Source organism: Phocoena phocoena, chromosome 11, assembly GCF_963924675.1.
Source record: "Phocoena phocoena chromosome 11, mPhoPho1.1, whole genome shotgun sequence".
Lineage (NCBI taxonomy): Eukaryota > Metazoa > Chordata > Mammalia > Artiodactyla > Phocoenidae > Phocoena > Phocoena phocoena.
In genome coordinates this window covers 9,252,643-9,278,262 of record NC_089229.1, presented here as the reverse complement: position 1 = coordinate 9,278,262, position 25,620 = coordinate 9,252,643, and the positions used below count along the sequence as shown (strand labels likewise).

The 25,620-nt window shown below is 55.3% G+C and overlaps 1 protein-coding gene and 5 non-coding genes across 6 annotated transcripts; all 6 read right to left on the bottom strand.

Annotated features, from left to right (window-relative positions):
* Positions 1-11,575: 11,575 nt before the first annotated feature.
* Positions 11,576-11,705, bottom strand: LOC136131646 (small nucleolar RNA SNORA2/SNORA34 family). Its single transcript, XR_010656380.1, has one exon. It is a non-coding gene; the product is annotated as a small nucleolar RNA SNORA2/SNORA34 family (small nucleolar RNA).
* Positions 11,706-14,314: 2,609 nt separating this feature from the next.
* RPL3 (ribosomal protein L3) lies at positions 14,315-21,486 on the bottom strand. The gene is made up of 10 exons (XM_065887935.1): positions 21,460-21,486; positions 19,782-19,974; positions 18,804-18,972; positions 18,125-18,260; positions 16,916-17,102; positions 16,253-16,413; positions 15,610-15,711; positions 15,100-15,195; positions 14,656-14,775; positions 14,315-14,413 (listed from the first exon to the last, which is right to left on the bottom strand). The coding sequence occupies exons 1-10, from the start codon at positions 21,460-21,462 to the stop codon at positions 14,369-14,371; spliced, it is 1,212 nt and encodes a 403-aa protein (XP_065744007.1). The 5' UTR covers positions 21,463-21,486; the 3' UTR covers positions 14,315-14,368.
* LOC136131656 (small nucleolar RNA U83B) lies at positions 15,318-15,411 on the bottom strand. Its single transcript, XR_010656388.1, has one exon. It is a non-coding gene; the product is annotated as a small nucleolar RNA U83B (small nucleolar RNA).
* On the bottom strand, positions 16,764-16,856 carry LOC136131657 (small nucleolar RNA U83B). Its single transcript, XR_010656389.1, has one exon. It is a non-coding gene; the product is annotated as a small nucleolar RNA U83B (small nucleolar RNA).
* LOC136131664 (small nucleolar RNA U82P) lies at positions 18,261-18,315 on the bottom strand. Its single transcript, XR_010656394.1, has one exon. It is a non-coding gene; the product is annotated as a small nucleolar RNA U82P (small nucleolar RNA).
* On the bottom strand, positions 20,912-20,976 carry LOC136131637 (small nucleolar RNA SNORD43). Its single transcript, XR_010656372.1, has one exon. It is a non-coding gene; the product is annotated as a small nucleolar RNA SNORD43 (small nucleolar RNA).
* Positions 21,487-25,620: the final 4,134 nt, after the last annotated feature.

Sequence of the window (25,620 nt, the reverse complement as noted above, 5' to 3'; positions counted from 1 at the left end):
GATTCAGGACCACCTGCTCTGGGTCAGGCCTTCGCAACCGCTCCCCACTGGGAGGCCCCGGAAGGACCCAGTTTGGAAACTGACTCCTATTTCAGGAGAGGAGTTGGGGCCCAGCAAGGGAGAGTGGCTCGCCCAAGATCGCACAGCTGGTTAGGGTTCAGCCGGAACTCCTTGCTCTGCCCTGAAGACCCCTGCCCAGCATTCTATGTGTGCCAGATCGACTGGGAGCAGCCCGACTGGCACCCAGGTGAGTGTCTAGCCCACAGTGAGGGTCTGGGTTAGCTGGGAGGTATTCAGAGTAGCAGAGTAACCCATGAAGGCTCCCTGTAGGAAGCAGGCCTGGTGCAGGGCCAGAGGAGCCGGGGGCAGGGTAACCCTCACCTGAGGTCATTTCTCCCCAGCACTGACATCGCAGCTCCGGGCCACACAGCTGGAGGACTAGGCAAGCCGAGGCGGAGCCAGGTAGGCGGCTGGAAATAGGTCACCAGCCCCAAGGCCAACCGCCTCCAGCAGCCAAAGGCCCCTGGAAAATGATTGGCTCCCGTGTGCCTTGGACGCCAGAGTGAGAAGCCATCAGGGTGGTGAAGGTGACCATTGCTGATGGTCCAAGTGCCTCATTTTACAGATAGGGAAACTGAGGCCTGGAGAGGACAACACCTCCCCCCAAGCTTACATAGCAGGTGAGGGGCAGATCCTGGGAGGAGCCCAGCCCTCCGAGTGTGTTCCCCTGGACACTATGCCCAGCCGAGGGCCACGGTCCCCAGTCCCCTGTCAGGTTATGGTGGTAAGGGAGGCATGAGGGATGGAGGAGGGCTGGGTTCAGGCGAGGGACCTGGAGGCTGCAAGGCCAGGCAGTCCAGGCTCCCAGGAACTCACAGTCTGTTGGGGGGTGGGGGTTGAGGGATTACAACTCAGATTGTATCTGCATTTATCATCTGTCCTCACACAGGATGTAAGCCCCCCGTGGGCAGGATTTCACTTAAGGCTGGAGCCCAGGACCTAGTACAATGCCTGGCACATAGTAGGTGCTCAATAAATACTTGAATCAGTGACTGAATCCATAGAAGGGCAGAACAGGACTCTAAAACTGTCCTCCTCTGCACACATGATGGCATTGAAGACCCGGGATGGGGGACTTGGTCAGAACCCACTCCCCATTCTTCTCCTACCCCCATCAGCCTGCCCTGCTTTGGGCGTCCCCAGACCAAGGCCCCTCCCAACTCAGTCCTGACTTCCAGCCTGTTCTCTGCCTCTTCCCACAGCTCTTCCTTCCCCGGGGGCTTTTTGGGAGCAAGCGGGAGGAATTCCTGGCCACAAGTCAGGGGAGTTGCCCCAGCAGGCGGAAGGCAGTGAGCACACGCCAGGGACCGCTCCAAATTCCAGCTCCCACGAGCCTCTGGGAGTGAGCCGAGCGGGGCTCCGGGAGAGAGGAGGGGAGGCCCTCCCTACAGGAGACAGGAGGGCATAGGGGAGCCTGGGGGCTGCAGAAGCAGACGGTCAGAGTGAACGTGGTCAGGGTCCCACAGGAGGATAGCTCACCGCCTCCAATACCCTGATGGGAAGACTGAGGCTCCCTTTTATCAAACTCTGAGGTCCTGACCCAGGATGCTGTGGGGCAGGGGGTGGGGGGGATAGTCTATGACCAGACACCAAGTGTCTGGGGGAGAAGAGGGGTGTCTAAGGGGCTGGATAACATGAGACCCCGTGGAAAGATCCGTGGACTGGGAAGTTGTGGGTGAAGGGTTCTTGGACTGCCCCTGTCCTCAGTGGGTCCAGGAAAGCCCTCCCTCCCTGGCTGCGCCCAGAGGCCCCACTTGTTCATGGGGGCGGGGGCGTTGCCCTCGGTGGGCCCAGCAATCTCAGTCACTGTGAGTTCCGTGGGCAACGGGGCATCCCAGGGAGGGAAGGGGGTGGCAGAGTTTGTGGAAGGCTATTAGCCTGGCCTCTTCTGGGTCCCCCTTGCAGTCCCGGGTCAGGGCCAGGTGCCATGAACTCAGACAGCGGCCCCTGCCCATCTGTCAGCACCAGAGCTGCCACCAACACACACACCAGCACACCTGGCCTGCTACCTGCTACGGCACTGCCCCCCCCCCAGTGGCTCATCCTGCCCCACTCCCGACTCCTGTGGCATCCTCAACACAAGGTGTGGCATCGGACCTACAGGCAACTGGATCCAGACTTCCAGGAACACAGCATCTTGGAACTAGAAAATTCTAGAACCATGGGTTCTTACAATCAGAAAGTTCCAGGACCATCAAATATCGGAACATTTTCATCCCAGGCCCCCAAGGCTCTTAGAACCAAATAATTTCAGAGATGCAGTATCTTGTAACCAAAGATCAGAACCACAGAAACTTGGATTTCCATGGTTTGGAGTTCTGGGAGCACGGGCTCTTAGAAGCAGAAAATTCCCAAACAACAATCTCATTATCCCAGAGGACACGAGCCCTGGGTTCTTCCCACCACCCAGGCTAACAGACATCCAGGAACCAGCCAGGCCTTGGTGGGGTCGTTCCACAGTCCCCTGCCTTGGGGAGGTCTCTCTGCTCCTGGAACAGCAAAGACAGGAAGGGAGACGGGGAAGAGAGGGGGCGCTTCTGAGCAAACCGAAGGAGAGAGGGTTTCTCCTCCAGGCCCTGACTGGCTTCCTTTGCTGAGAGAGAAGCAGAAGAGAAAGAAAGTCCTTGATGCCACAGGTTTGGGCGGCGGGTATGTGGTCACAGGGGGTGGCAGGATCTACCCCCTCCCTGGCTGCAGGAGCTTGGAATTTTCTCCTGGCAGGAAGGGCCCACCCTCCTAGGAATGGAAAACAATCCTTGGCATCTGGCCCCCAGGCATACAAGATTTTGACAATCAAGCATTATTATCCTCCCTGCCTCACCCCAGCCCAGTGCAGAGGGGAAACCGAGGCAGGCAGGGTCTCTGTCTAAACCAAGAACCTGAATCTGCCCCTGGCAGATTCCAGCTGTCCCCTTTCCTGACCATGGAATGTCAGAGCTGAGACAGCCACTATGGAGAGGCCTGGGTCAGGGCACATGGGATCTGAGACCAGAGAGGGCAGCCATCTACCCAAAGTCACCCATCATGGTGTAGCAGAGTCCCTTATTGCTTCCACTAAGGCTCACTTCTAGGGCCTCCTCCTCCAGGAAGTCTTCCCGGGTCATGTTCCCCTGGGCCTCTTTGCCCCTTGAGACTTTACTGTTCCACCAAGCAGAGTGCTCTTAATTACTCAGGCTTTGTTTTCTAAGTATTTTGTGCAAAAATGTCTCATCTTCCCAGCCTATGCTGTGATGGTGTCTCCCCACTGGCCTGGAACCAGAAGCCTTGAGCTGAGGCCTCCACGGCCCCACTCAAATACCTCCATGGCTCCCCACTGCTCAGAGACAAAGTCTAAGGCAGGCTGGCACTCAGTTAGAGCTTTGTGGCTACACTCCAGCCTCATCCCTTGATCCCACCAGGCATGGGTCTCACTGAGCTCCAGGCAGCCCCCGCCAGGCCATCTCTCTGCAGCCCACTCCCTTCCCCACTCCGTCCCCAGCCAGAGCATCCTCATCTCTAAGGCTTCAGCAAGGCCGCCTGCCTGGGGCAAGTGCCTCCTCTGTGCCACCTTGGGTTTCCCCTCTGCAGCCTCACTGCACTGCCAGTGGCAGCCTCTGCCCAGACACCCACTCCCCGAGGCTGGGGAGGCTGGGCTGGGTCTCACCCAGTCTGGGTCTTAGGCCGACACCAATAGTGAGTCTTTACTGAGGGCCCACCGCTGGTCTCGGCCCCTCACATGCCTTTGCTCATCAAATCCCAGCAAGAGCCATAGGAATAGATTCTGGTCTGATCATGCCCATTTTTCAGATGATGAGACCAAGGCAGAGTGTGCCTGAATTGCTTCCTCAGAGTCACACAGTCAGTGGCAGAGCTGGGATAGGTGCCCTGAAAGCCCAGCTCCAGAGCCCATGCACTGTCCCGTTAGGTTGCATTGTCCAGGGAGAGGGAAAGACAGAAGCGCTGGGTGCACAGCACTGGGGAGTCTCAGGGCATCCTGGAGCCAGAGACCACCTAGCTCGACTGCCTAAAGCTCCAAGAGGGCATGGCCCTTGATTCAGGATCCCCTTGGCCCACATAACTGTACACAGAGAGACACACAGAAAGTCACGCATATGCACACAGACTTGGACGCAAGCCCCCGGCCCCTGGGACCGGCTGCAGGAAGTCCTCAGCTGCCCAAGCCTTTTTCACTTCAGCTTTTCCTAAATTTGCTTTGAGGAAGTTGCTGCCGCCTTGGAGTTCTCCCCTCTCTCTCACGCACTCCAGACCACATCCCTTCCCACCCTGACTTCTCTGGAAGCCAGGAGAACAGGGAGTGGAGAAAACAAACAGCAAATATGATGAATAATTCCATTCTACAGATGGTGGCAGGGAATAGGCAGTGGAGGAGAGAAAGTTGAGCCCAGAGGGGCATCAGGAGTGCTGGGGGAGCAGGTTGCAGGGGCAGTTAGGGTGATCTCCTCACTGAGACAGCAGCATCTCTGCAGATTTCTAGGCGAGGGGCATTCCAGCAAGAGGGGAGAGCCAGTGCAAAGGTCCTGAGGCAGGAGTGAGCCCGCCATGTTAGAGGAACAGAGAGGAAGCCAGTGTGGCTGTGGATAAGTATGAGTGAGGGAGGGGACGTTGGGGAGGTGAAGGGCCTGGCCCACTGTGGTGGCCTGGGCTTTTCCTCTGGTGACTGGGTATCTGATGGGAGCTATGCAGGGTTTGGAGCAAAGGAGGGATGCTGTGTGTGTGTGTGTGTGTGTGTGTGTGTGTGTGTACATGTAACAGGGCTACCCTGGTGGTGCAGTGGTCAAGAATCCGCCTGCCAGTGCGGGGACACGGGTTCGATCCCTGGTCCGGGAAGATCCCACATGCCGCAGAGCAGCTAAGCCTGTGTGCCACAACTACCGAGCCTGCGCTCTAGAGCCCACGAGCCACAACTACTGAGCCCACGTGCCGCAACTACTGAAGCCTGCGCGACTAGAGCCCGTGCTCCGCAACAAGAGAAGCCACTACAATGAGAAGCCCGCACACTGCAACCAAGAGTAGCCCTCGTTTGCCGCAACTAGAGAAAGCCTGCATGCAGCAACGAAGACCCAACACAACCAAAAATAAATAAAATAAATTAAAAAAAAATACATGTAAATACCAACTTAACCTTTTTGGGTTTTTTTGGCCGTGCCACGCTGGATCTTAGTTCCCCAGCCGGGGATTGAGCCCTCCTCCCCTGCAGTAGAACTGTGGAGTCTTAACCACTGGACCACCAGGGAGGTCCAACTTAACCTTTTTTTTTTTTTTTCAACTTAACTATTTTTAAGTACACAGTTCAGTGGTATGAAATACATTCACCTTGTCATGCAGCCATCACCACCATCCATCCCTGTCACTCATCTTGTAAAACTGAAACTCCATATGGAGGGATGCAGCCTGACTTGAGTTCTAACAGGGTCACTCTGGTTGCTGGGTGGAGACTAGACAAGGGCACCCAGACAGAAGCAGGGGAACCAGACAGAAGGCAAGAGGCAGGAGCCCTGGTTTCCATCAGGGCCACGCTTCACTGACCACCTGGATGACCTTGGGCAAATCACTTCACTCATTCTGAATTTTTTTTTGTGTGTGGTACGCGGGCCTCTTGTGGCCTCTCCCGTTGTGGAGCACAGGCTCTGGACGCGCAGGCTCAGCGACCATGGCTCATGGGCCGAGCCGAGCCGCTCCGTGGCATGTGGGATCTTCCCGGACCAGGGCATGAACCCGCATCCCCTGCATCGGCAGGCGGACTCTCAACCACTGTGCCACCAGGGAAGCCCCTGAAGTTTGTTTATTCATACCTTCGGTCAATTAGTCTTTCAACAAATATTTATTGAACACCTACTACGTGCTCAGCACTGTGCTGGGTGCAGAGGGCACAAAATGAGCAGAGCAGACCCAGCCCCTGACTCGAGGAGGCGCCATGTGGCTGGGAAGATGGACAGCAGCAAAAATAATAATGCAGTGATAGTCCTGGTGGGGGTGGTGAGGGAGCAGCAGAGACAGCGAGCCTCAGAAGGAAAAGCATTCCCAGCAGAGGGAACAGCCTAGGCAGACGCTCTCAGGGATCAGCCTCCTGCTTCTAGGAAAGGCTTCCTCTCCTTTCCCTCCTCTAGATAAAAGAGGCCCAGAGGAGCCTGGGGGTCAAGCCCAGATTCTTCTTCTGTGAAATGGGGGTCCTCGTCGTACCTGCCGGCCTTAGATGTGAGGAGTAAATGAGCCAATGCACGGCAGGCTCCAGACACAGTGCACGGACAGGCCAAGAAGCCAACTGCCCCGCTCCCACCCACTCCACCCCGGTGTGGAGAAGCGGGTCCCCTGTGATGAGGTGTGGTGGAGGGTCTCAGGGAAGACCTCCCACAACCCACCCCCAAATCTCTCCTCAATTTGTTTCCTGCTGTGCCTGAAATCCCTCTATTACAAACTCATTCCTTTGAACTGTGCTTTCCCACCCTTCCAGAGCCATCCACTCCTATTCAGGTTAGCCCTGGGCTGGGTGTTGCTCAGCCTTCACAGTTCAGGTCAAGCCTCCCTCTTTCAGGAAGGCTTCCCCGATTGCTGCTGCCCATGGAATTCTCTCTCTTTCCCTCCTTTCCTTTCTCTCTCCCCTCACTCTGCACTGGCCTTTGGCTTTCACAGTCCCAGCCTCGGAGCTGAAAGGGCCCTGAGAAATTGTCCAACCCAGACCTCCCTGAGCCCCCATGCTTCAGATGAGGAAACTGAGGCCCATACACTGTGTTCTCAGGGCAGCTGGGATGAGGGCCAGGCCAACAGCACAGATCAGACTTATTTGTTTTTAAATGAAATGTAAAATATTTCACACATACCAAAGGAACTGTGGAGGCCGCTGCGGCGTGCAGGGTCCCTCAGGGAGGTTTCCGTGCAGCTGGGGCTGCTTCGTCCGCCTGCCGAGACGCACTCCCCAGGCTGTGGGAACCACTCTCCCTTGGCAGCTCTCAGATCATTGCTTCCGGGTTTGTGCTATTGATCAGGTTTTAAAGATAAAAGCAAAGCTATGAAGCTCACCCTGAGGGCCAGACTAAACATATCTGTGGGCTGATTTGGCCCTTGGGCTGCCAACTGCCACTTCTGTGGGCTCTGTGGACATTGGCGCCAGACCAGTCAGCACCATGTACTGGCTGTGTGAGCCTCGGCGAGGCAGCGGCCTTCTCTGAGCCCTGGTTTTGCCATCTGTGAAATGGAAGTAAAATACTGCCTCTTCAGGGGGCCGTCCGCACATTCAGTATTTACTGATGGAGACTGTGTGCTGGACATTGAGTGAAGACTACAGGGCAGGGGCACATCCCATGCAGGACCCCACCGAATCCTCCCTCCGGCCTCCGAGGGCTGTCGTGGTGCTGGGAAGAGACTGAGCCGGGATCCAGCCGTACTCAACGCACGGGGCACCGCAGCAGACCCAGGAGGCCTGGGCTGAATGACTCTGGTGGTCCCACGTGACCGAGGCACAGCAGCTTGTGACGAGCTGGTAGGTAGACTAGGGCTAAGTTGCCACGCGTCTTGAACGCCACACCAAGGTGCCTGATGCGTAGGAGGTGTTTAATACATGGTTTCCTTATATGAATGAATGGATGTGCAGTGGGGAGCCATGGGAAGCTCTTGACTTTGATGGGATGTATCTGTGCAGTGCTTAGCTTAGTGGCTGGCCCTGAGGTAGCAAGCGGGCATGGTGTCTCAATGGGCCTTCACGTAGCCGTGCTGGGGAGTTCACAGGCCCTGGCCTGATGGAAACGGTGTGGCTGGGTCAGTGTGGAGGTGTGTTCATGGGCACTGGTGTGTGAATGGGAGCTGCTGCCCCCTTCTGCTTGGGCTCCCTGCCTATAAAACAGGGGTGAGGACTTCCTAGCGGCACACTGGTTAAGAATCCGCCTGCCAACGCAGGGGACACGGGTTCGAGCCCTGGTCCGGGCAGATCCCACATGCCGCAGAGTAGCTAAGCCCGTGCGCCACAACTACTGAAGCCCGCGTGCCTAGAGCTCGTGCTCCGCAACAAGAGAAGCCACCGCAATGAGAAGCCCGGGAAGAGCCCACATGCCGTGGAGCAACTAAGCCCGCGAGCCACAACTACTGAAGCCCGTGCGCGGAGCTCGTGCTCCACAAGAGAAGCCACCGCAATGAGAAGCCCGCGCACCCCAACGAAGAGTAGCCCCCGCTCGCCGCAACTAGAGAAATCCGCGCACAGCAATGAAGACCCAATGCAGCCAAAAATAAATAAATAACGGGTGATAAAAATAAACAAATAAATAAATTTATTAAAAATAATAATAATAACAGGGGTGACAATAATGCTCCTTTCCTGTCGGGGGTACTTCGAGAGTGGACGAGGCACATCCTTGCCCGGCCCGGTGCCCAGAGGGTGGGTAATCTTCACCTCAGGACCATTGCCTGGGTCCCTGGGTGCTGCCCCAGGCTGGGCAACCAGGCTCTGAGGAGTGGCTGCCATGGGGTGGGGACCCACTGGAGGAGCCCACGGGGGACGAGGTGATGGCCAGTGAGGATGGGGAAGTCGGCGAGTCGGCTATCTTTAGCTCCTTCCCTCACGGTCCTTTTCCTCTGCCTGGAGACGTGGGGCGGGGGCAGGCGCAGGCAGCAGCCGGGAGGGGCTACTTCTCCAAAGTCACATGAGGCCCGGTGGCCCAGAGGCCAGCTGCGGGGCTGGGACGGGAGGAGGTGGGGCCGGCTGTGGTACCTGGCTCCCCCACCCCGACCTGTCTGCTGGCAGCCCTTAGGGTAGCATCCCCTGGTGCCCCCATCTCTCAAGCAAGCAGGGGCCCAGGGTGTGCGCCTACAAGAGGTGGCGGGCGAAGGAACATTAGTGCCGCGGTGGCTGCTGGGATGAGGTGTCCCTCCTGCCCCTCACTGGGAGCCTCCAGGCCCCAACTCGGTGGGGGGAGTGCGGTGCAGTGGTTAGCGCTTAGCTGCTGGTGCCTGGATTTGACTCTCTGCTTCAGCACTTCTGAGTGAGAGGCCGTTGCTTGGTCTCTCCGTGCCTCTGTGTCCTCATCGTGCAAACAGGAGTGTCAACAGGATCCTGGATCCACGACTCACGGGGCTGTCATGATCACTCAGTGAGACACAGCACCTAAGATGCCTGGCAGAGTATATTCTAGCTCTCTGACCTGGGAGGATTCTCTGAATCTCTCTGGGCCCCCATTTTCCCCATCTGTGAAATGGGAATAGTGATTGCAAGGATTAAATAAGATGGCTTTGAAAGGGTCCAACACAATGCTTGGCACACAGTAGGTACTCAACAAATAAGCACCCTTGGGGACTTTCCTGGCAGTCCTGTGGTTGAGACTCCATACTTGCACTGCTGGGGGCATGGGTTCAATCCCTGGTCGGGGAGCTAAGATCGCGCACGCTGCACACGCGGCCGAAGAAACCAAAACCAAATAAGCACCCGACTCTCTCCCTTGAGCCAAAATATACTTTCCTGGCCCCTAGTACCATAGGTTCAGGGTGAAGTAATGCCCGGGCTCAACTCCCAGCCCTGCCAGTTACACACTGTGTGCCCTTGGGCAAGTGGCTCACTCTCTCTGAGCCTCAGTTTCTTTTTTATAAAATGGGGTAATAATAGAAGCTGCCTCAAGGGGTGATCCTGAGTACTGAGTTTATATATATAAAGTACTTAGGACAGTACCCAATAGGTATAAGGTATTCACAATTACTACTACCTGTCAGCCTGGGCACCACCCTCCAGAGGCATTCAAAGTCAACATGAGCGCTTGTTATCAAGGGCCAGGGGCAGGTGAAGTTGGGCCCTGGGCAGCATTGTGAGTCCAGGGGGCCGATGGGTGCCAAGGACACAGGTCATTCAGACATTTAATAGTTCTGATGTATTAATAGGCCCTGGAAGTTTCCTGGATGCCACCTCTCTCATTCCTGGGCTCATGGATGTTGCTTTCTTGCCTCCAAGAGTTCGGGTCAGGCCCCTCTCCTCTCAGGGGTCCAGACCTGGCTTCAGAGCCTCTGCTGAAAGGACAGGGAGAGCTATTTGGGCTCCTGGGAGCCGCCCAGGAGTCCGGACCCCGGGAGGCACGCAATACTTGTGAGGGCGGCAGGTCCCGAGTGCCAGCCTGAGTGCCAGAACGTCGCATGCAGGGCAGGGGCACCACAGAAGCTTCAGACAAGTAGCTTCCTGCCAAGAGCTGATGGGAGGAGGGTGAGGCCGCCGGAAGCCAGGGCTGGGCCCCCCCGCCGGGGTGGGGGGACAGGGCTGGAGGCTTTGGGGGACGAGGACTGAGGGGCGAACACGCAGCCCCCACTGGCAAGGCTGTCAGTGAGGATCGGGGGAGAGCACTTTGGGGTGAGCCCTCGAGGTGGCAGCAGGCTGTCCACCCCTCCATCCCCCAAGGCCATCCCAGGTAAGCTCCTCGAAGTCACTGGCTCTGCCTTTTACGGCAATGGTGGCTCCTGGCACCTCCCTGTTCCCACGTGCTCAGAAATTCCCAGCAGGTTTGTTTTTTTTTTCCAGGAGGAATGTAATGAGGCTCCTTGTTCTGTCACCACAGGATCCCAGAGAGGTCTGTCTGGGGATTCTGGTGACAGGAAGCACACACCGCCAGGCACTTGGAGATGCACTCTCTGTGACACACACAAACAAGGTCCACAGGAGGCCCAGACCGCTGCCCAGCCCACCACAGGCCCACGGAAATGCCTGGGGACCCCCTCATGGGACACCCAGACGTACACAAGAACGGGCGACTCCCAGAGACCCTGGGAACAACATTTACTGAGCACCTACTATAAGCCAGGTCCTGGCTATGGAGGCGGGGCTGGGGGCGGAGCCGGTCCCACCTTCGTGGAACTCACTCAGCTGCCTCCCTCAGGAGTTCAGATCTGAGCCCCAAAGCCTCATTCCCACCTCAGGGCCTTTGTGCCTACTGTTCCCTCTACGTGGGGTGTTCTCCCCTTAGAGCTCCACCAGGCTGCATCCTTTTACACCCTCAGGTCTCAGAAAGGACCCCTCTGCACCATCACTCGGCATCCCAATGTCCTGTCTTATTTCTTCACAGCATTCATCACTTTTTTTCTAAGAGCATTTAGGAGAATTCCCTGGCGGTCCAGTGGTTAGGACTCCGTGTTTTCACCGCCGTGGACCCGGGTTCAATCCCTGGTCAGGGAACCAATATCTCGCAAGCCACGCAGCGTAGGCAAAAAAAAATCTTTTTTGTTAAGTAAAAAATAAAGTGCATTTACTATGAAAGTAACTTTCTCAATGTCCATAATACAGATGCACTTTCACAATCCAATATACGACTCAAAAAGTTTTACAGCCCAAACTTATATTCACTAAGCTTCCAATGTGAATGAAGTCTAAAATATACAAATCAGGGCCCTGACCCTACAAAAGGATAATATTCAAAGAAAGCTCAGTTCAGAATCAACCTGTTTTTGGATCCACAGCCACTTTTGTAGTAACTAGACTTAACAGTAATATAATTCTAATGAAGAAAGTTAAATCAGGGATCTCTAAATTCTGACCCACATCTACCACCAATGACTCAGACGTTTCTTTCTAATGAATTAACCATTTCATGCATAAAGTTCTGAAATGGCCAACAGACCACAGGAACTTTACACTCCTGCTTAAAACCAAAAGCTTCAGCAAACTGCTGGCCTTGATTCAGGGCGAAAGCGTTATCATTTGTATTACCCAAATATTATCTTAGCAGACCAATGCTTTCTTTCTTACTTTAGGCCACAGGGCATGTGGGATCTTCAGGGATCGAACCCACACCCCCTGCAGTGAAGAGCAGTCTTAACCCCCTCATCACTTCTGAAACTGTCTTGTTTGCCTGTGTCTCCTGTCTGCCCTCCCCAACTAGAATAAAAGCTCCTTGAGAGATAGACCTTCGAGTTCAGCACTGCTTCCCCAGCACCTGGAGGAGTGCTCTGTCCACCGCGGGCGCTCAGGTTTCTTGAGAATGAAGCTGATCCCACACATGTGGCTGAGCTTTCCACTGCCCCTGGAAGCCTAATTACTCGTCCTGACCAGTTCCAGGCGTTCTGTGCACGCGCTGGGGCTGTCTTCCACACTGGGTCCCATAACCACCACCTCTGAGGTAGCCAGTCACCACCCAGATGAGGCTGAGGCTCAGATCCGTGACCTTGGGTAGGCCTCAAAGCACTCGCCAGGGGCAGGGCGGAAACGAGGATGGGGACGTGGGGATGGTCAACAGATAAGGGCTCAGCCCTTGTCAAGCAAGCCTGCCCCTGAAAAGGCTCTTTGTGTACATGTCACATGAGTGCGGACATGAGCGTGTGCTACCTGTGCTGTTGGAGGCACATGTGCACACCCTCAGCCTGTTCTCTGGACCCACATCCAGAGTCATCCTGGCCATACCTACAACTGGGCAGAGTCCTGAAAGGGAGTGAGGCCCAGCCAGGACGGCTCAAACCAGCAAAGCCTTTCGTACCTGGGCTGGGTGGGCAGCTGGGCTCCAGGGTTGGCCTAAGGGTCTGGGGAGGCCCACAGGCTAAGAGGCCAAGGGCAACCAGTTTGAGTGAGGGGATGCAGTGGGGCCACTGCCCAGCTCAGCACCCTCCCCAGGATATGACTGGACAGAAGTTCCCACAGTGAAAAGAACCCAAAGACCAGGAGCCCAGCTCCCACGCCTAGCTCTGCCACAGGTGCCTGGTGGCCTTGGGGCAGGTCCTGACTCCCTCTGGCTGTGGGCTCGACTCCCAGGATTATGGGGCATCTGAAGAGACCCCGGTTGGGGAAGGGATTCTGCGCCCCCCGCAAAGCCCAGAGGTCCTCCTGCAGGGCTGCCCCAACTGGGTGCTGCCCACTCTCGCCCCCTGGTGGCTCCAGCCTGAAGTGCAGCTCTGGCCAGTCTAGGCCTGGATCCTGCACCGGGTGGCAGATTGGCCCAGAAGTTGGCTGAGGCCCACTGCCCCACAGAGGTCAGAAGGGACTCCAAAGAAGTGGGCAGACAGACGTTGGGGAAGGGTCCCACGCCAAGGGCTCTTGCTCAGCCCCTCCAGACCTCAGCCAGCCTCTGCCTCAAGGCCCACATGTAATTCCTGCAACCTCCTCTGTGCCTTGACTGGCCATCTTAGGGCCTCACGCGAGTCATGAGGATACCATGCTCATAGGGAACCAGAGGTTCAACTCGGCCACCTCCAGTTATCTTGAGACGGCACCGTAAGTACGGGACCTCCATCCCTCCCCAGCTATCACTACCCCTTCCAAAGAGGAAACTAAGGCTCAGAAGATGCCAGAACCCAAGTGATTGATTGGTGGGCAACCAGCCGTCTGCCAGAAGACTGGGCAGGGCCACTGGCGCTGCTGCAGCTGTGCTCTCTGCCCTCCGCTTAGGTGGGGCTAAGGCAAACACACCACACGGGCAGATGTGGCGTGGGGAGCAGCTGCGGCCGGAAGGGGGATAAGCGGGGGCATCTTGTACACCTGGAATGCCAGGGACTGGACTGGGGTTCAGTCACCCCACCGAAGGGTGGGCCAGACATCACAGGACTGGACTCTGGGCTCTAGCAGCCAAGCTCTCACCAGCCTACATGATGCAGGTACACAACACGGCACGGGACCGGGGGCTGAGCCAAGTTACCGAAGCAGACCTAGGCCAGAATGGGAATTGGGGTTCAATGACCTCACCCAGCCAGGTGAGTCTGGTCAAGGCACTCGACCTCTGCCGGTCCACACTCTCACCTGTTTTAATGAGGTCCTGGTTAATCACCAGGGCTTTCCTCAAAGCAAACATTCCAGCGTTTTCCCCCCCGAGTCCCAGGTGCCATTCAGGGCTTCTACATGACACCCTCTCCCATGGCCAGAACTCTGCCGCTGGCTACAGAAGAACCTCCACAAGCCCTAACTGGAACCCCTCCTGCATGGATTAGTGACTAAATTAGCGACTAAATTACACTCAGCAGAGAGCCAGGTTCTGCCCTGCCCTGCCATGCCCATGGGCAACAGCAACACCAGATCCTTCCTCACTGCCTCCTTCCAAGCTGCAGACACAACTTCTACAGCAGAGACCCAGCTTCCTCGCCCTGTGACAAACATTTCACAGAGCTCACTCCCCAGGCTGGCCGTACAGTGCAGGGCAGACCAGGCTGGCTGGCTCTCGCCTCCCACTTCACCTAGTCTGCTCCAAGCATGGGGCCCAGCAAGTGGCAGGGGAAAGAGGCAACCAAAGAGGTTGGGGGGACAGCACACCCCTGGGAGCATGAGGGCCGAGGGAGGCAGCCAGGACCGGGAAGGTGAAGTACAGGCAGATGGATGTCACTGGAAAATAACTTTATTGAGATTCTACCAGTCGTATAATCTGTTCTGACATTAGGCCCCTTCTTCCTTTGCAATTCGGTCCTTCTTAAGTGGTCCCTGTAGAGAGAAATGCAGCAGACAAGGTTAGAGATAGAAGGCAGTTAAGAATAACCGCCAAAAAAAAAAAAAAAAAAAAAGAATAACCGCCAACTGCAGTGCCATAAGATTCCGGGCTGGTCTCCACAGCCCGAGGCACAAGGTGGCCCCCTCTGCATCAGCGCCAGATGGGCAGGCTGACAGGTGACAGCACCTGAAAGCCACCCCCACCCCAGCCTAAGGGCAGAGAGGTAGGTGCTCACCATGAATGCTTTCTTCTCCTCCACAGTCTGGAAGCGGCCATGGCCAAATTTGGAGGTGGTGTCAATAAACTTGAGGTCAATCTTCTCCAGGGCCCGCCGTTTGGTCTGTACCAGCAAGGACTGTGGACCAAGAGAGCAAGGGTACAGAGCCACGCCTTTCTCTGTACCATCTTTGTTCACAGGTCCCTCATCTTAAGAGGGCAGAGGTCAACTCCATCTAAATCAGTCCTGGAATCAGGACACCCACCCACCCCAAACACCACCAACCAGCCACTACCAAGGGGCTTCCTCCTGCCACCAGGCGGATGAGAGTACACTTAAGAACAGAAGCAAAGAGCCGGGCCGGGCCAGACACGGACTCCCTCCTCCTGGGCCTTCCAGTCAGGAGTAGCTTCCCTCCCAACCCCCAAACAGAGCTCAACACCCCCCCCCCTCCAGCCTCACCTTGCGAAGGGTGAGCACTCGCTTCTTGGTTCCCACCACACAGCCTTTGAGCATGACAAAGTCATTGGTGACTTCACCGTAGTGGACAAAGCCACCCTGGGACGGAGCAAGGCCATCAAAGGTCAGCACAGATCAAGTATGGGGCTGGAGACAGGTCTGACCGCGCACACGACACCCCCCGCCCCCGCAGGTCCTGGTGGTCCCACCGCCTGACCAGAGCTGTTCTCAGAAGGAAGGCAGCGAGGAATACTTCCGCAGTCTGACTCGGGCGCCGCACCCAGCGCTCATTCCAGGGCATCATCACTGAACAGCTGGGCCTGCCACCCCGCTCCTCACGAGCCAGTCTCCCCCCCCACCAATGACAAAGGTTGGACAGACAGCTGGATGCTGTACAGACGTCCAGTTAACTGGCTGTAGAAGTGGCCCCAGCCCCATAGGGGAGGCCTGGAATCGGAACTACCCCCCAGACCACATATCTGAGGCTTTGCGTGGATGGCTCCCATTACTCACCAGAGGGTTGATGCTCTTGTCAGACAGATCGTAATCAGTAGAGGCATTGTTCTTGATCAGTTTGCCATCCTTGATGAGGTAGCCCTGGCCAATCTTGTAGATCTGAAGGAGGAAATGAGCATAAATACTTGAGAACAAGAAACCTGGTCGGAGAGACAGCTCAGAGGCCTCTGGAGCTGGCTGGACGCAAGGACAGCCATTAGGGACAAATGATCCATCTTGGGGGTGGGCTAGCCGCCTACAAAGGGCTCTGGGAAAGCAGCTATGACCTCGGCCCTAGTGAGGGGGCGTCCCAGGCTTTGAGCAAAGAAAAGGTGGCTGGGCCTGAACTGAAAACGCCGTCCAGTGAGACAATGGATGAGGCTTCTCCAAACACCGTGGAACAGGAGAGGGTAGACAAAGCTCACATCCTCAGCCCCGCCAAGGGTCAGCTGCACCAGAACCACACTCAAGGACGGCACTTTACTATCATGACACCCGAGAGTCAGAACTGTGCCACCAGACACGAGCAACTAAGTCCACGGGGTGCTCCGCCACAAACGGACCGATGGTGACGGGGACTGGAAACCCCAATTCCCAATATTGGGACCACCCTGCCCCTCGTAGGGTTAAAGTCTCCACAGGACCCCCTTGGGCACCTCACCTTCTTGTTGATCTCGGTGCGGTGATGGTAGCCTTTCTGCCCAGCCCGAGCCACAGAGAAGGCCACCCGTGCGGGATGCCACGCCCCAATACAGGCAACCTTTCGCAGCCCTCGGTGGGTCTTACGGGGCAGCTTCTTGGTGTGCCAACGGCTGGTGACCCCTGGAATAGACACATGCTATTACTGAGGTGCCTGGCACCCATGCCATCGGCCCTTTCTTGCTATGAATGCCCAACTTGAGTTTGTGGTACTCTGTCCACAGAACATGCAATGCAACATGATTGCCGTGTCCTCTCCCTTCTTCTATCTCCATGCAAGCTTGAATACCAGCTGAGACACAACCCTTGAGTTATAATCAGCAAAGAACAGGCCTTGGAAAATCAGCCCTACTAGCACGTGATCATGCCATTTGAGAGCATTCAGGAAGCCTCCCAGCGCGTTTTGCAGTGTGCTCAAAGCGCATGTATGTCATGCCGGGTCCCACATGCTACCCCAGCCACCTGACCACAGCACTGTCCTCAGAAGGAAGGCAGCAAGGAATACTTCCGCAGTCTGACTCGGGCGCTGTGCCAGTGCTCATTCCAGGGCCTCATCACAGAACAGCTGGGCCTGACACCCCTCTCCCAAGTTAGCCACAGCAATGTGGGCCACTGCGAAGCTCACCTTTGTAGCCTTTGCCCTTGGTCACCCCAATGACATCAATCATCTCATCCTGCCCGAACACTTGGTTCACAGGGACCTGCTGCTCTAGCCTCTCTCGGGCCCAGTCCAGTTTTTCGGCCACAGTGCCTCCGTTCACCTGGATCTCCATGAGGTGGGCCTTCTTCTGGCGTAGAGGAAGCAGGCGCATCTAAAAGGAACAGATGCTTCAAGGTGAGAGGAACTCAGGCTGGGCACGACAGGCAACAGTTTTGCTTTCCAGTGTTACGACTCCCCACTGGGCACCATTCCCCTTTCAATTCTGGTGCCTAAATCAGGTCAGAATAAGCTGATCCTTGACAGACACACCAGGCCCACCTTAAGACAGGCTGATTTAACCAGATCCTGGGACCAACCTGCCCAATGTCCTTTTGGCCACTTCCCTTGGGGTACCTGCCCTGGTTTACCCTGGCCATCTACCTTGCTCTGTTAACTATCAGTAAGCCACTTATAACACTGTGAGTGTACAAGCTGTGATTAGGGAATGAATCTAAACAGATTTTAGAGCTGTCCAGTGTTATCCTACTGACCCGTCTCCAGTAATGGACACACACCACAAATCTATGGTGATCTGGTCGCCACTAACCACACAGGATTACTGATCACTTAGAATCATGGGTATACACCCAGGATAATCACCCAGACTGACAGCAAAGGCGGCACCCATTCCTACCCAGACAACCAAGAGCTAGTTCAGCTTACGGGTCAGGTTTGAAGTGCAAACAGCCAGCATCTCAACACTATTTTCAGTTAGGGGCTAGACAACGTTAGTTATGACTCACCGGTTCCTTCAACCAGTTCTCCTAAGATGGGATATGGTTTTCCCTAATTAAGAACCATCGGGGACACAGTGCCCTCTGCTGGCAACAAAAAAAACAACCCTATGTGAGGAGACCTGGACGCCTTCTCAAGCAGACAACTGTCCTTAATATGGCCCCAGGAACCCAGGCCTCAAGGCAGGGCACTGGCTGGACTGTGTTGCTTTTAACAACGCCTTCCTCCTCCAGGAAATAAGTATAAGAACCTCGAAGTCTTACCATCCCTAAAATCCTAAGGCTTGACACAAAACCAGTGTGAGCTGAGGATCAACTCAGAAGGTAACTGAGCCCCACAAAGGCCATGGGTGGTCATGTAGGTCATCACCTCCATTGACAATAAGCAGTGGGCGCTCACCTGGGTGTGGGCAATGACACGGATGACCTGGCAGTACTTCTTCATGCTGCTGAAGTCCCTCTCCAGCTGCTTCTTGCCGTCTACATCCTGCCACTTCTTGCAGTATTTGGTGAAGGCCTTCTTCTTAGATTTATGCCTTCAGGAGCAGAGCAGAGTTGGGGAGGGGGCCAGGTGCCAGCCTTCATCACCCTCCAAGGGGTGAGCGGAAGACACGGGCACCGTGTGGGGACGGGGCTCATTGCCGGCTTCTAAGGAGCCTTTTTCACCGGCAAGCGGAGCCTGGATGGAGCTCATCGGGCAGAGCCGAGCGGAGCTGAGCAGAGGTCCACAAGATTAATGATGCAAGTCACATACATTCAGACACACAAGTTCTTGCTCCAGGTTATCCATTAACCAGACCACACACCGGGGGTGGTAAGGTCTGGGGGCATTACTGCTATCCCTCAGCTTCTAAGTAGACTCAACACTTGCCAGCAACTCAGGAAATACTGAACTGACTCAAGGTAACACTGAAGGAAATGCCTCAAGATGCTGCTTCCAGCTCAGCAAAGAATTGTTCTGTTCTGTTCTGCAACTAAACCTGACACCAGAGCAGCTCCTCCCACCCCGGCTATGGAGCTGAGGCCCTGGCCCTCCTAGCCAGCCTCACCCAGGGCGAGGGCGGCATCAGCTCCCTTACCAGTTCTTATAGAAGCGCCTTTTGCATTCATCACTGATATGCTCAGCAAAGATGGTCTTAAAGGTCCGGAGGCCTCGAGGTGTTTCCACGTAGCCCACAATGCCCACAATGACCATGGGCGGCGTCTCCACGATGGTCACAGCCTCCACAACTTCCTTCTTGTTCACCTCTGCAGATGAAGCAGGCAGTTAGACCTGAGCGGGCTGCCTCAAGTACCCGGCAGGAGGGCTGTCTTTTGGAAAAATGTCGCGTACCCTTCCAGGCCAGCAAAGCAAGTTGCTTCAGATGACAGGAAGGTTTGTGGGGAAGTCTGCACCGCAGCCCACACTCCCTCACTGCTGAATGCTCAGTCTGTGTGCATTGACCTTTTCAGCACAAAACTATCTGGACCCTATGCAGCCAAGTAACAGCCTGGTTTCGGTGCTGGTTTATCATAACCATCTCCAGAGACAAACTCCTTAGTACCTAGAAAATACAAGACTACTAAGTATAGTGAGGTAGTAATTCCTCAGCATAGACCATTTTAACCGTCTATTTACTGTGTTTCAATCACCAGCACCGTGTTCTACTTAACGCCTTTTCTACTTCGAACTTCACAACCCAGGAACACGGGTAGTATTCAGGCATTCAGGTGAGGCTCACAGTTCAGGGCTGCCACTAAAATGTGAGTGGAGTCTCTCTATTTAACCCTCAATGGTTGCCACCTCCCATGTTAGCATACTTCTCTGTGCTGCAGCTCTTGACAAACTTCCTCATCACGCTCCCCTACACCATTACCTCCCTCTGCCTAAATCAAGCAGTGCCAGCCACCTGAACCCTGGAAGCATTTATCGATCCTAAAATATATTTCCACTGTGATATCTAGAGGTTCTGTTGATCTCTCCAAAGCCTGCTCTCCTCTGAGAGCTTGGCCCCATCTAGTCAGTTCCCACCAACTCCTACCCTCCAATCAGCTGGGAAGATGCAGCATGTACTTACTGGACCCTGGCCTATCGACCTCCCTCACAATGTGGGTCATGCCAGCCTTGTAGCCAAGGAAGGCTGTGAGGTGCACGGGCTTGCAAGAGTCATCCTTGGGGAAGCTCTTCACCTTCCCGCGGTGCCGGCTGCTGCGCTTCCGAGGCAGAAAGCCCAGGGACCCATGCCTGGGAGCGGAGAACTTCCTGTGAGACTAGGAGAAAATGATCGATCAACGTTAGCACCTTCTAAGTAGCTCACGCCTCTTCATCCCCAGAGGCCTAGGTTCTAAGATTCCCAATGCTGGATCCACACCAGGAACCCAGGTAACAGGCTTATGTGCTGGATTTACTTTTTTCGGGATCACACATCTAAAAGGCATTATTCAGCCAAATGAGTTAAACACGTATCTCAAACCCTCACCCTATAATTTAAAGAACATGAACCACCCACCTTTTCCTCTAAAGAGGACAAAGGCACACCAGGTGATGGCATTAAAAATCGCTTAACAAGCAGCCTTATGTGTGAGTCAGTTAAGATTCTGACCACGCGTGTATATACAATGGAACGTTACTCAGCCATAAAGAACGAAACTGAGTTATTTGTAATGAGGTGGATGGACCTAGAGTGTGTCATACAGAATGAAGTCAGAAAAAGAAAAATACCGTATGCCAACGCACGTATACGGAATCTGAAAAGACGGTACTGATGAACCTAGTGGCAGGGCAGGAATAACAACGCAGACGTAGAGAACGGACTTGACGACACGGGGGGTGGGGAGAAGCTGGGACGAAGTGAGAGTAGCATGGACATATACACACTACCAAATGTAAAATGGATGGCTGGTGGGAAGCTGCCGCATAGCACAGGGAGATTAGCTCGGTGCTTTGTGACCACCTAGGATGGGATAGGGAGGGCGGGAGGGAGGCGCAAGAGGGAGGGGATATGGGGATGTATGTATACGTATAGCTGATTCACGGTGTCGCGCAGCAGAAACACAGCATTGTAAAGCAACTGTACTCCAATAAACATTCTGTCCACAATAGGGACTCCTGGTCAAACGGCTGGGTGGCAGGTAATGGTAGTAAAGGTTCCTTATGCTCCCAATAGGAGCTAACTGGCAAGTGGAGGCCACTAGAACTCGACAGAACCAAATCAGAACATGACAATCAGCACACAAGTCTCTGTCCGCCCGTCAATAAGTTCATCATCTCTGGTTTCTGATAACTCTAGAGGCCCAAGGAGTTGTACCAACCGTCCCGGACGTTTCAGAATGAGGATTCAACAACCCATACACAAAGCCTCCCCGGCCGCCTGCGGCCTGGATTTCTGCACCTCCCACTTTCACAACAGTGCCAAACGCTCCCACCCGAGGTCCTCCTGGCGAGAGTGCTCATGACTCGGATCTCGAATGCTGAGGCCGAGATCTAGGAATAATCCATGGCTTGAAGATTGTCGGGCCTGGGCCCCCCAACCCAGCTCCCGTGACAAGGCCTCTCGCCAGCCGACCGGCAGGCCCAAAGCCAACCTCAGGCCTCGGACATTTTCAGAAAATACACCTGACTGCGGATTCTGCTGAGCGCCCCATGCTCCTAGAGCAGAACGCCGGCGCCGGGTGAGGCGAGATGGCGGGGATGTGCCGCGGATTGACTCATGCCGCCGCGACAGACAAGTAGAAGTCCGCCATAATGTCCCTTACCATCCTGCCGTCAGATGCTGCCGGTAGAGATCGTTCGACTCTCGGCGCACAATATATAAATTCCAGTCTGGCTCCGCCCCTTCCGGCGTGCGAGCGCGAGCCCGCGGTAGACGTCGGGTCGGGGGACGGGTACTGGGTGCCGTTTCCACGCACGCTCGTCCTCTCCTTGCTTACGTCCCGACCGGGACGTCAGTTTCGTAGGCGGGACTTAGAGGCTCTACGGCGAGCGGCTGAGTTCAAACTTAGTGAAAAGCCTCGGACTCGCCGGCAGAGAGTTGTCCTGAGGCGTCGGGCAGCAGCCAAATTTGATGAAACGGCTGTTACGGTGAAGGAAAATGGCTACGTCGGTTCTTTTCATATGAAATGCAGGTTTCATATGAAGCCTCTAGAATTGAGTAACCCTGTTGGGGCTTCAGTTCCAAGGCGCTTTCCCACGTGGTATCCCGCTTCCGTCCCACACAGCGTTGTTGCCATTTTGCAGGCACATAGAAGTGGGAAGAGTCGCACCGCTTCCGCCGGCTCGGAGTTGGAGAGGAAAGACAGGAACCCTGGTTTCCTGGCTCCCAACCCAGAGCCGCTTCCCGGTACCAGCTTGTCTTTAATGCTTCTTGATTTCGGGCCCCCTCCCTCAAGCCCCATCTCGGCTATTACTCCGAGAATCTGGCTGTGGGGGCCCGTGCTTGGTTCTGAAGGTCTTAGGCGACGGAACCACCTCACCGTCTAGGGTCATGGGTCCAAATGCCCGGCCTCACGGACCCTGGCCCTCCCTGCTTCCCAGACTCTGTATGAATCGCCCTTGCTGATGTCTGCTTGGGCTCGGGGTCACCTAGGTCCTAGGCGGCTCCTAGCGGCTCTACCTGCCGCCAGGCTTGCCCCTCCAAATCTTTATAAGAATCAAATCCCTTTTTGTTACTTCCCATGACCCTCCCCACGCCCACCCCCAACCCTTGTTTCCCGTGGATTAAGCCTTAACTTCTGAGCCTGCCAGCCAAGAAGCTGCCCTAACTAGCTACTCCAGCCTCTTCGCTGCAGGCGAATACACACACTTTTTCATAGATTACCACCTTCCACATCCATCCTACCCCGTCCTGTTCTTGGATTCTGGGACTGACCATTGCTCACACCATTGTTAAAAAACATTCTCTCGGGCTTCCCTGGTGGCGCAGTGGTTGAGAGTCCTCCTGCCAATGCAGGGGACGCGGGTTCGTGCCCCGGTCCGGGAAGATCCCACATGCCGCGGATCGGCTGGGCCCGTGAGCCATGGCCGCTGGGCCTGCGCGTCCGGAGCCTGCGCTCCGCAACGGGAGAGGCCACAGCAGCGAGAAGCCCGCGTACCGCAAAAAAAAAAAAAAAAGAAAAGTCTATTTAAAAGAAAAAAAAAAAAGTAAGGACGTGAGTGAAGGGAAATAAGATGAAGCCAGAGAGGGATTGATGCCGAAAGCTCAGCCTCTCTGTACACCCGTGCCGAGTCGAATCTTGGAGACAGTTTTGGGTGAAGCAGAAAAGAATAGCTTTATTGCTTTGCCAGGCAAAGGGGGACACAGAGGGCTCCTGCCCTCGAAAACTATGTGTCCCAACCCAGGGTGGTGTTCTTAGTTGCTGCACGTGGGGTCTTCGTCGCGGCTGGCGTGTGGGATCTAGTTCCCTGACCAGGGATCAGTGCCGGGCCCCCTGCATTGGGAGGGCGGAGTCTTAACCGCTGGACCACCAGGAAGTCCCTGGTCCCTTTAATCTTGCCTCAGGTGGTTTCTCGGGTGCTCCTCCCTTGATTAGCAACTGTTCGAATCTGCCCTTTGGAACTCAGGGAAGGTCAGGAAGGCTGCAGTCTTGCCGACAAGAAATGGGGGGACAAAAAGGCCTCCGTGCCCGGGAGCTCCACAGGGCCCCGGTTTCACGATCACACCCAAAACAAACATTATAGAGCTCTTGTTTGCACTAGAGTAGTTCTCCCACTAGGTTTCAAGCCTCTGTCCAGCTAAATAAGAAAGGTAAATATGATTAGTAACATGATTCACAACATCCACATGATAAAAACAAACCAGTGGCCAAAGGAATCCACTGTGCCTAAAATAAGGCTTGAAAGAAATTTCTCTGGGGAGGTGGGGTTCTCCTAAAGGAGCCAAAGCGGGATGCAGCTAATGACACCCTGAACTATCACCCCACAGCGAACACACAATGGTTGAGCATACTTGATGCGGACCAGTGAAATCAAGGTGACTCACCAAGCCCATGTGTGCGAGCTCTTTACAAAAGGCCAAAACAAGGGGGTTGGGTTACCCGATCCCGGATTGCTGGTTTAATCCAAAGGTAAAATCCAGAGTCTGGAAAGAAATGGATTAACTTTGTTTACAAATGGTCCCCCATCGATACTGTTTTTCAAAATGGAACTTCTAGTAAGGAATGGAAAAGGGTCCAAGGTTTTGCTCACATCCCTGAAGGGCAGATGTTCTCTGCTGCCAGGGAAAACCAGAGACATGGACTAAACTCGGCAGAAGTTAGGGGGGCTTGAGGAGCAGAATGGGGAAGCATGGGGGAATTCCCCGGTGGTCCAGCGGTTAGGAGTTGGCGCTTTCACTGCCGTGGCATATGAAAGCACCAGGTTCATCCCAGGTTCAATCCCTTGTCAGGAACTAGGATCTTGCAAGCCACATGGTGTGACCGAAAACAAAAGAATGGGGAAGCACGAGTGATGCAGTTTCGTCACGAGGGCGTTTCAATGTCCATCCCTCTTGCTGGACGGGAAGCTTTGCGGTGACAGAGATTGCAGGTCCTAGCCCAGAGAAGGCTCTGGCTCACTTTTCGCGATGTGCCCATGAACTAGAACATCACAGTTTCCAAGGCTGCCTCACTTGCCCATTGAAGCAATAACGCTCTCTCTCTCTTTTTTTTTTTTAATTTATTTTATTTTTGGCTGCGTTGGGTCTTCGTTGCTGCGCGCGGGCTTTCTCTAGTTGTGGTGAGCGGGGGCTACTCTTCCTCGTGGTGTGTGGGCTTTGCATTGCGGTGGCTTCTCTTGCTGCGGAGCACGGGCTCTAGGTGCGCAGGCTTCAATAGTTGTGGCGCAAGGGCTTAGTTGCTCCGCGGCATGTGGGATCTTCCTGGACCAGGGCTGGAACCTGTGTCCCCTGCATTGGCAGGCCGGTTCTTAACCACTGCACCACCAGGGAAGCCCAGCTCCCTCTTTGACAAGAGCTCACATCCTGATCTTTTGTGCTGTCATTGATTGTTGCAAAGCAACCTGGCTCAGATGACAGGGCATTTGGGCCAGAGGCTCAGTTAATATGAGCTTGTGGCATGAGTGCAGCCCCTTGCCCCTGGAGCAGGAGGCTGGGCACAGAGCCTCTGGGTCACGAAGGCCCCCCTCCCTGCTCCTCCACCGCCAGCTGCCAAGGGGATGCCCCTCAGAAAGGGAGTCGGCTGGCCAGAGGCGCCTGGCAGCTTCTGCTCCTGTGCGGGCCGGGCCTGGTGAAATTCTATGCAGCCCTGCTGGGGCTGCAGGCAACCATGGCAAACATGGCTTCTCACTGCCTTTCTGTTTCCATTCTGGGCCTCTGCATCCTGTGTGGCAGGAGTCTGCAGGTGACTGGGGGGCTTATCCTGGCCTGGAAGCTGTGCGTGGATGTACTGCTGCCCATCCAGCAGGCCTGTGGCAGCTGCTGACTGTCGTGCAAGGCTAGGACCTTCAGCTGCTCGCCACACTGACGCACGGAGCTTGCCACTGCATCCTGTGGCGCCAGTGGTACTTGCGGTGGGAGGCCCCCCCAGCCCTGCTCTCTGTGGCCCAGTAGGCCTACTATAGCCTGGTCAGCTTCCACCACGAGAACTGCAAGGCCTTGGAGTTGCTGCTGTGGGCTGTGTTGTAGCAGGTGGCAGTGTCCCTGCTGCTCCACTGCCAGGACAGGCTGTGGGTGATCGTGGGACAGGTGGCTTAGGCCCTGCAGGGCAGTGGCCGGGCTGTGCAGGGCACCCTCCAAAGACCTGGATGCGGTCACCACCATCCTTCCAGCGACCACCATCCCTTTTAGCGAGCACTTCCCTGGACCTGACCTGGCCACCCTGAGGTGGATTCACGCCAGCCTCCATCAGCCTGTGCCTAGTGGCTGGGGACAAGGATGCCAGTGAGGGAGAGGGAGGCTGCAGACTGGGGGCCAGTAAGGTGCC

Bases quoted from the DNA above. Each gene is read 5' to 3' on its own strand.
- RPL3 (XM_065887935.1), bottom strand. The intron at 18,973-19,781 runs GTAAGTACATGC...CTTCATCTGCAG, and splicing joins GGTCGATAGGCCAGGGTCCA to AGGTGAACAAGAAGGAAGTT. The intron at 14,414-14,655 runs GTGAGCACCTAC...TTCTCTCTACAG, and splicing joins AGGAGAAGAAAGCATTCATG to GGACCACTTAAGAAGGACCG.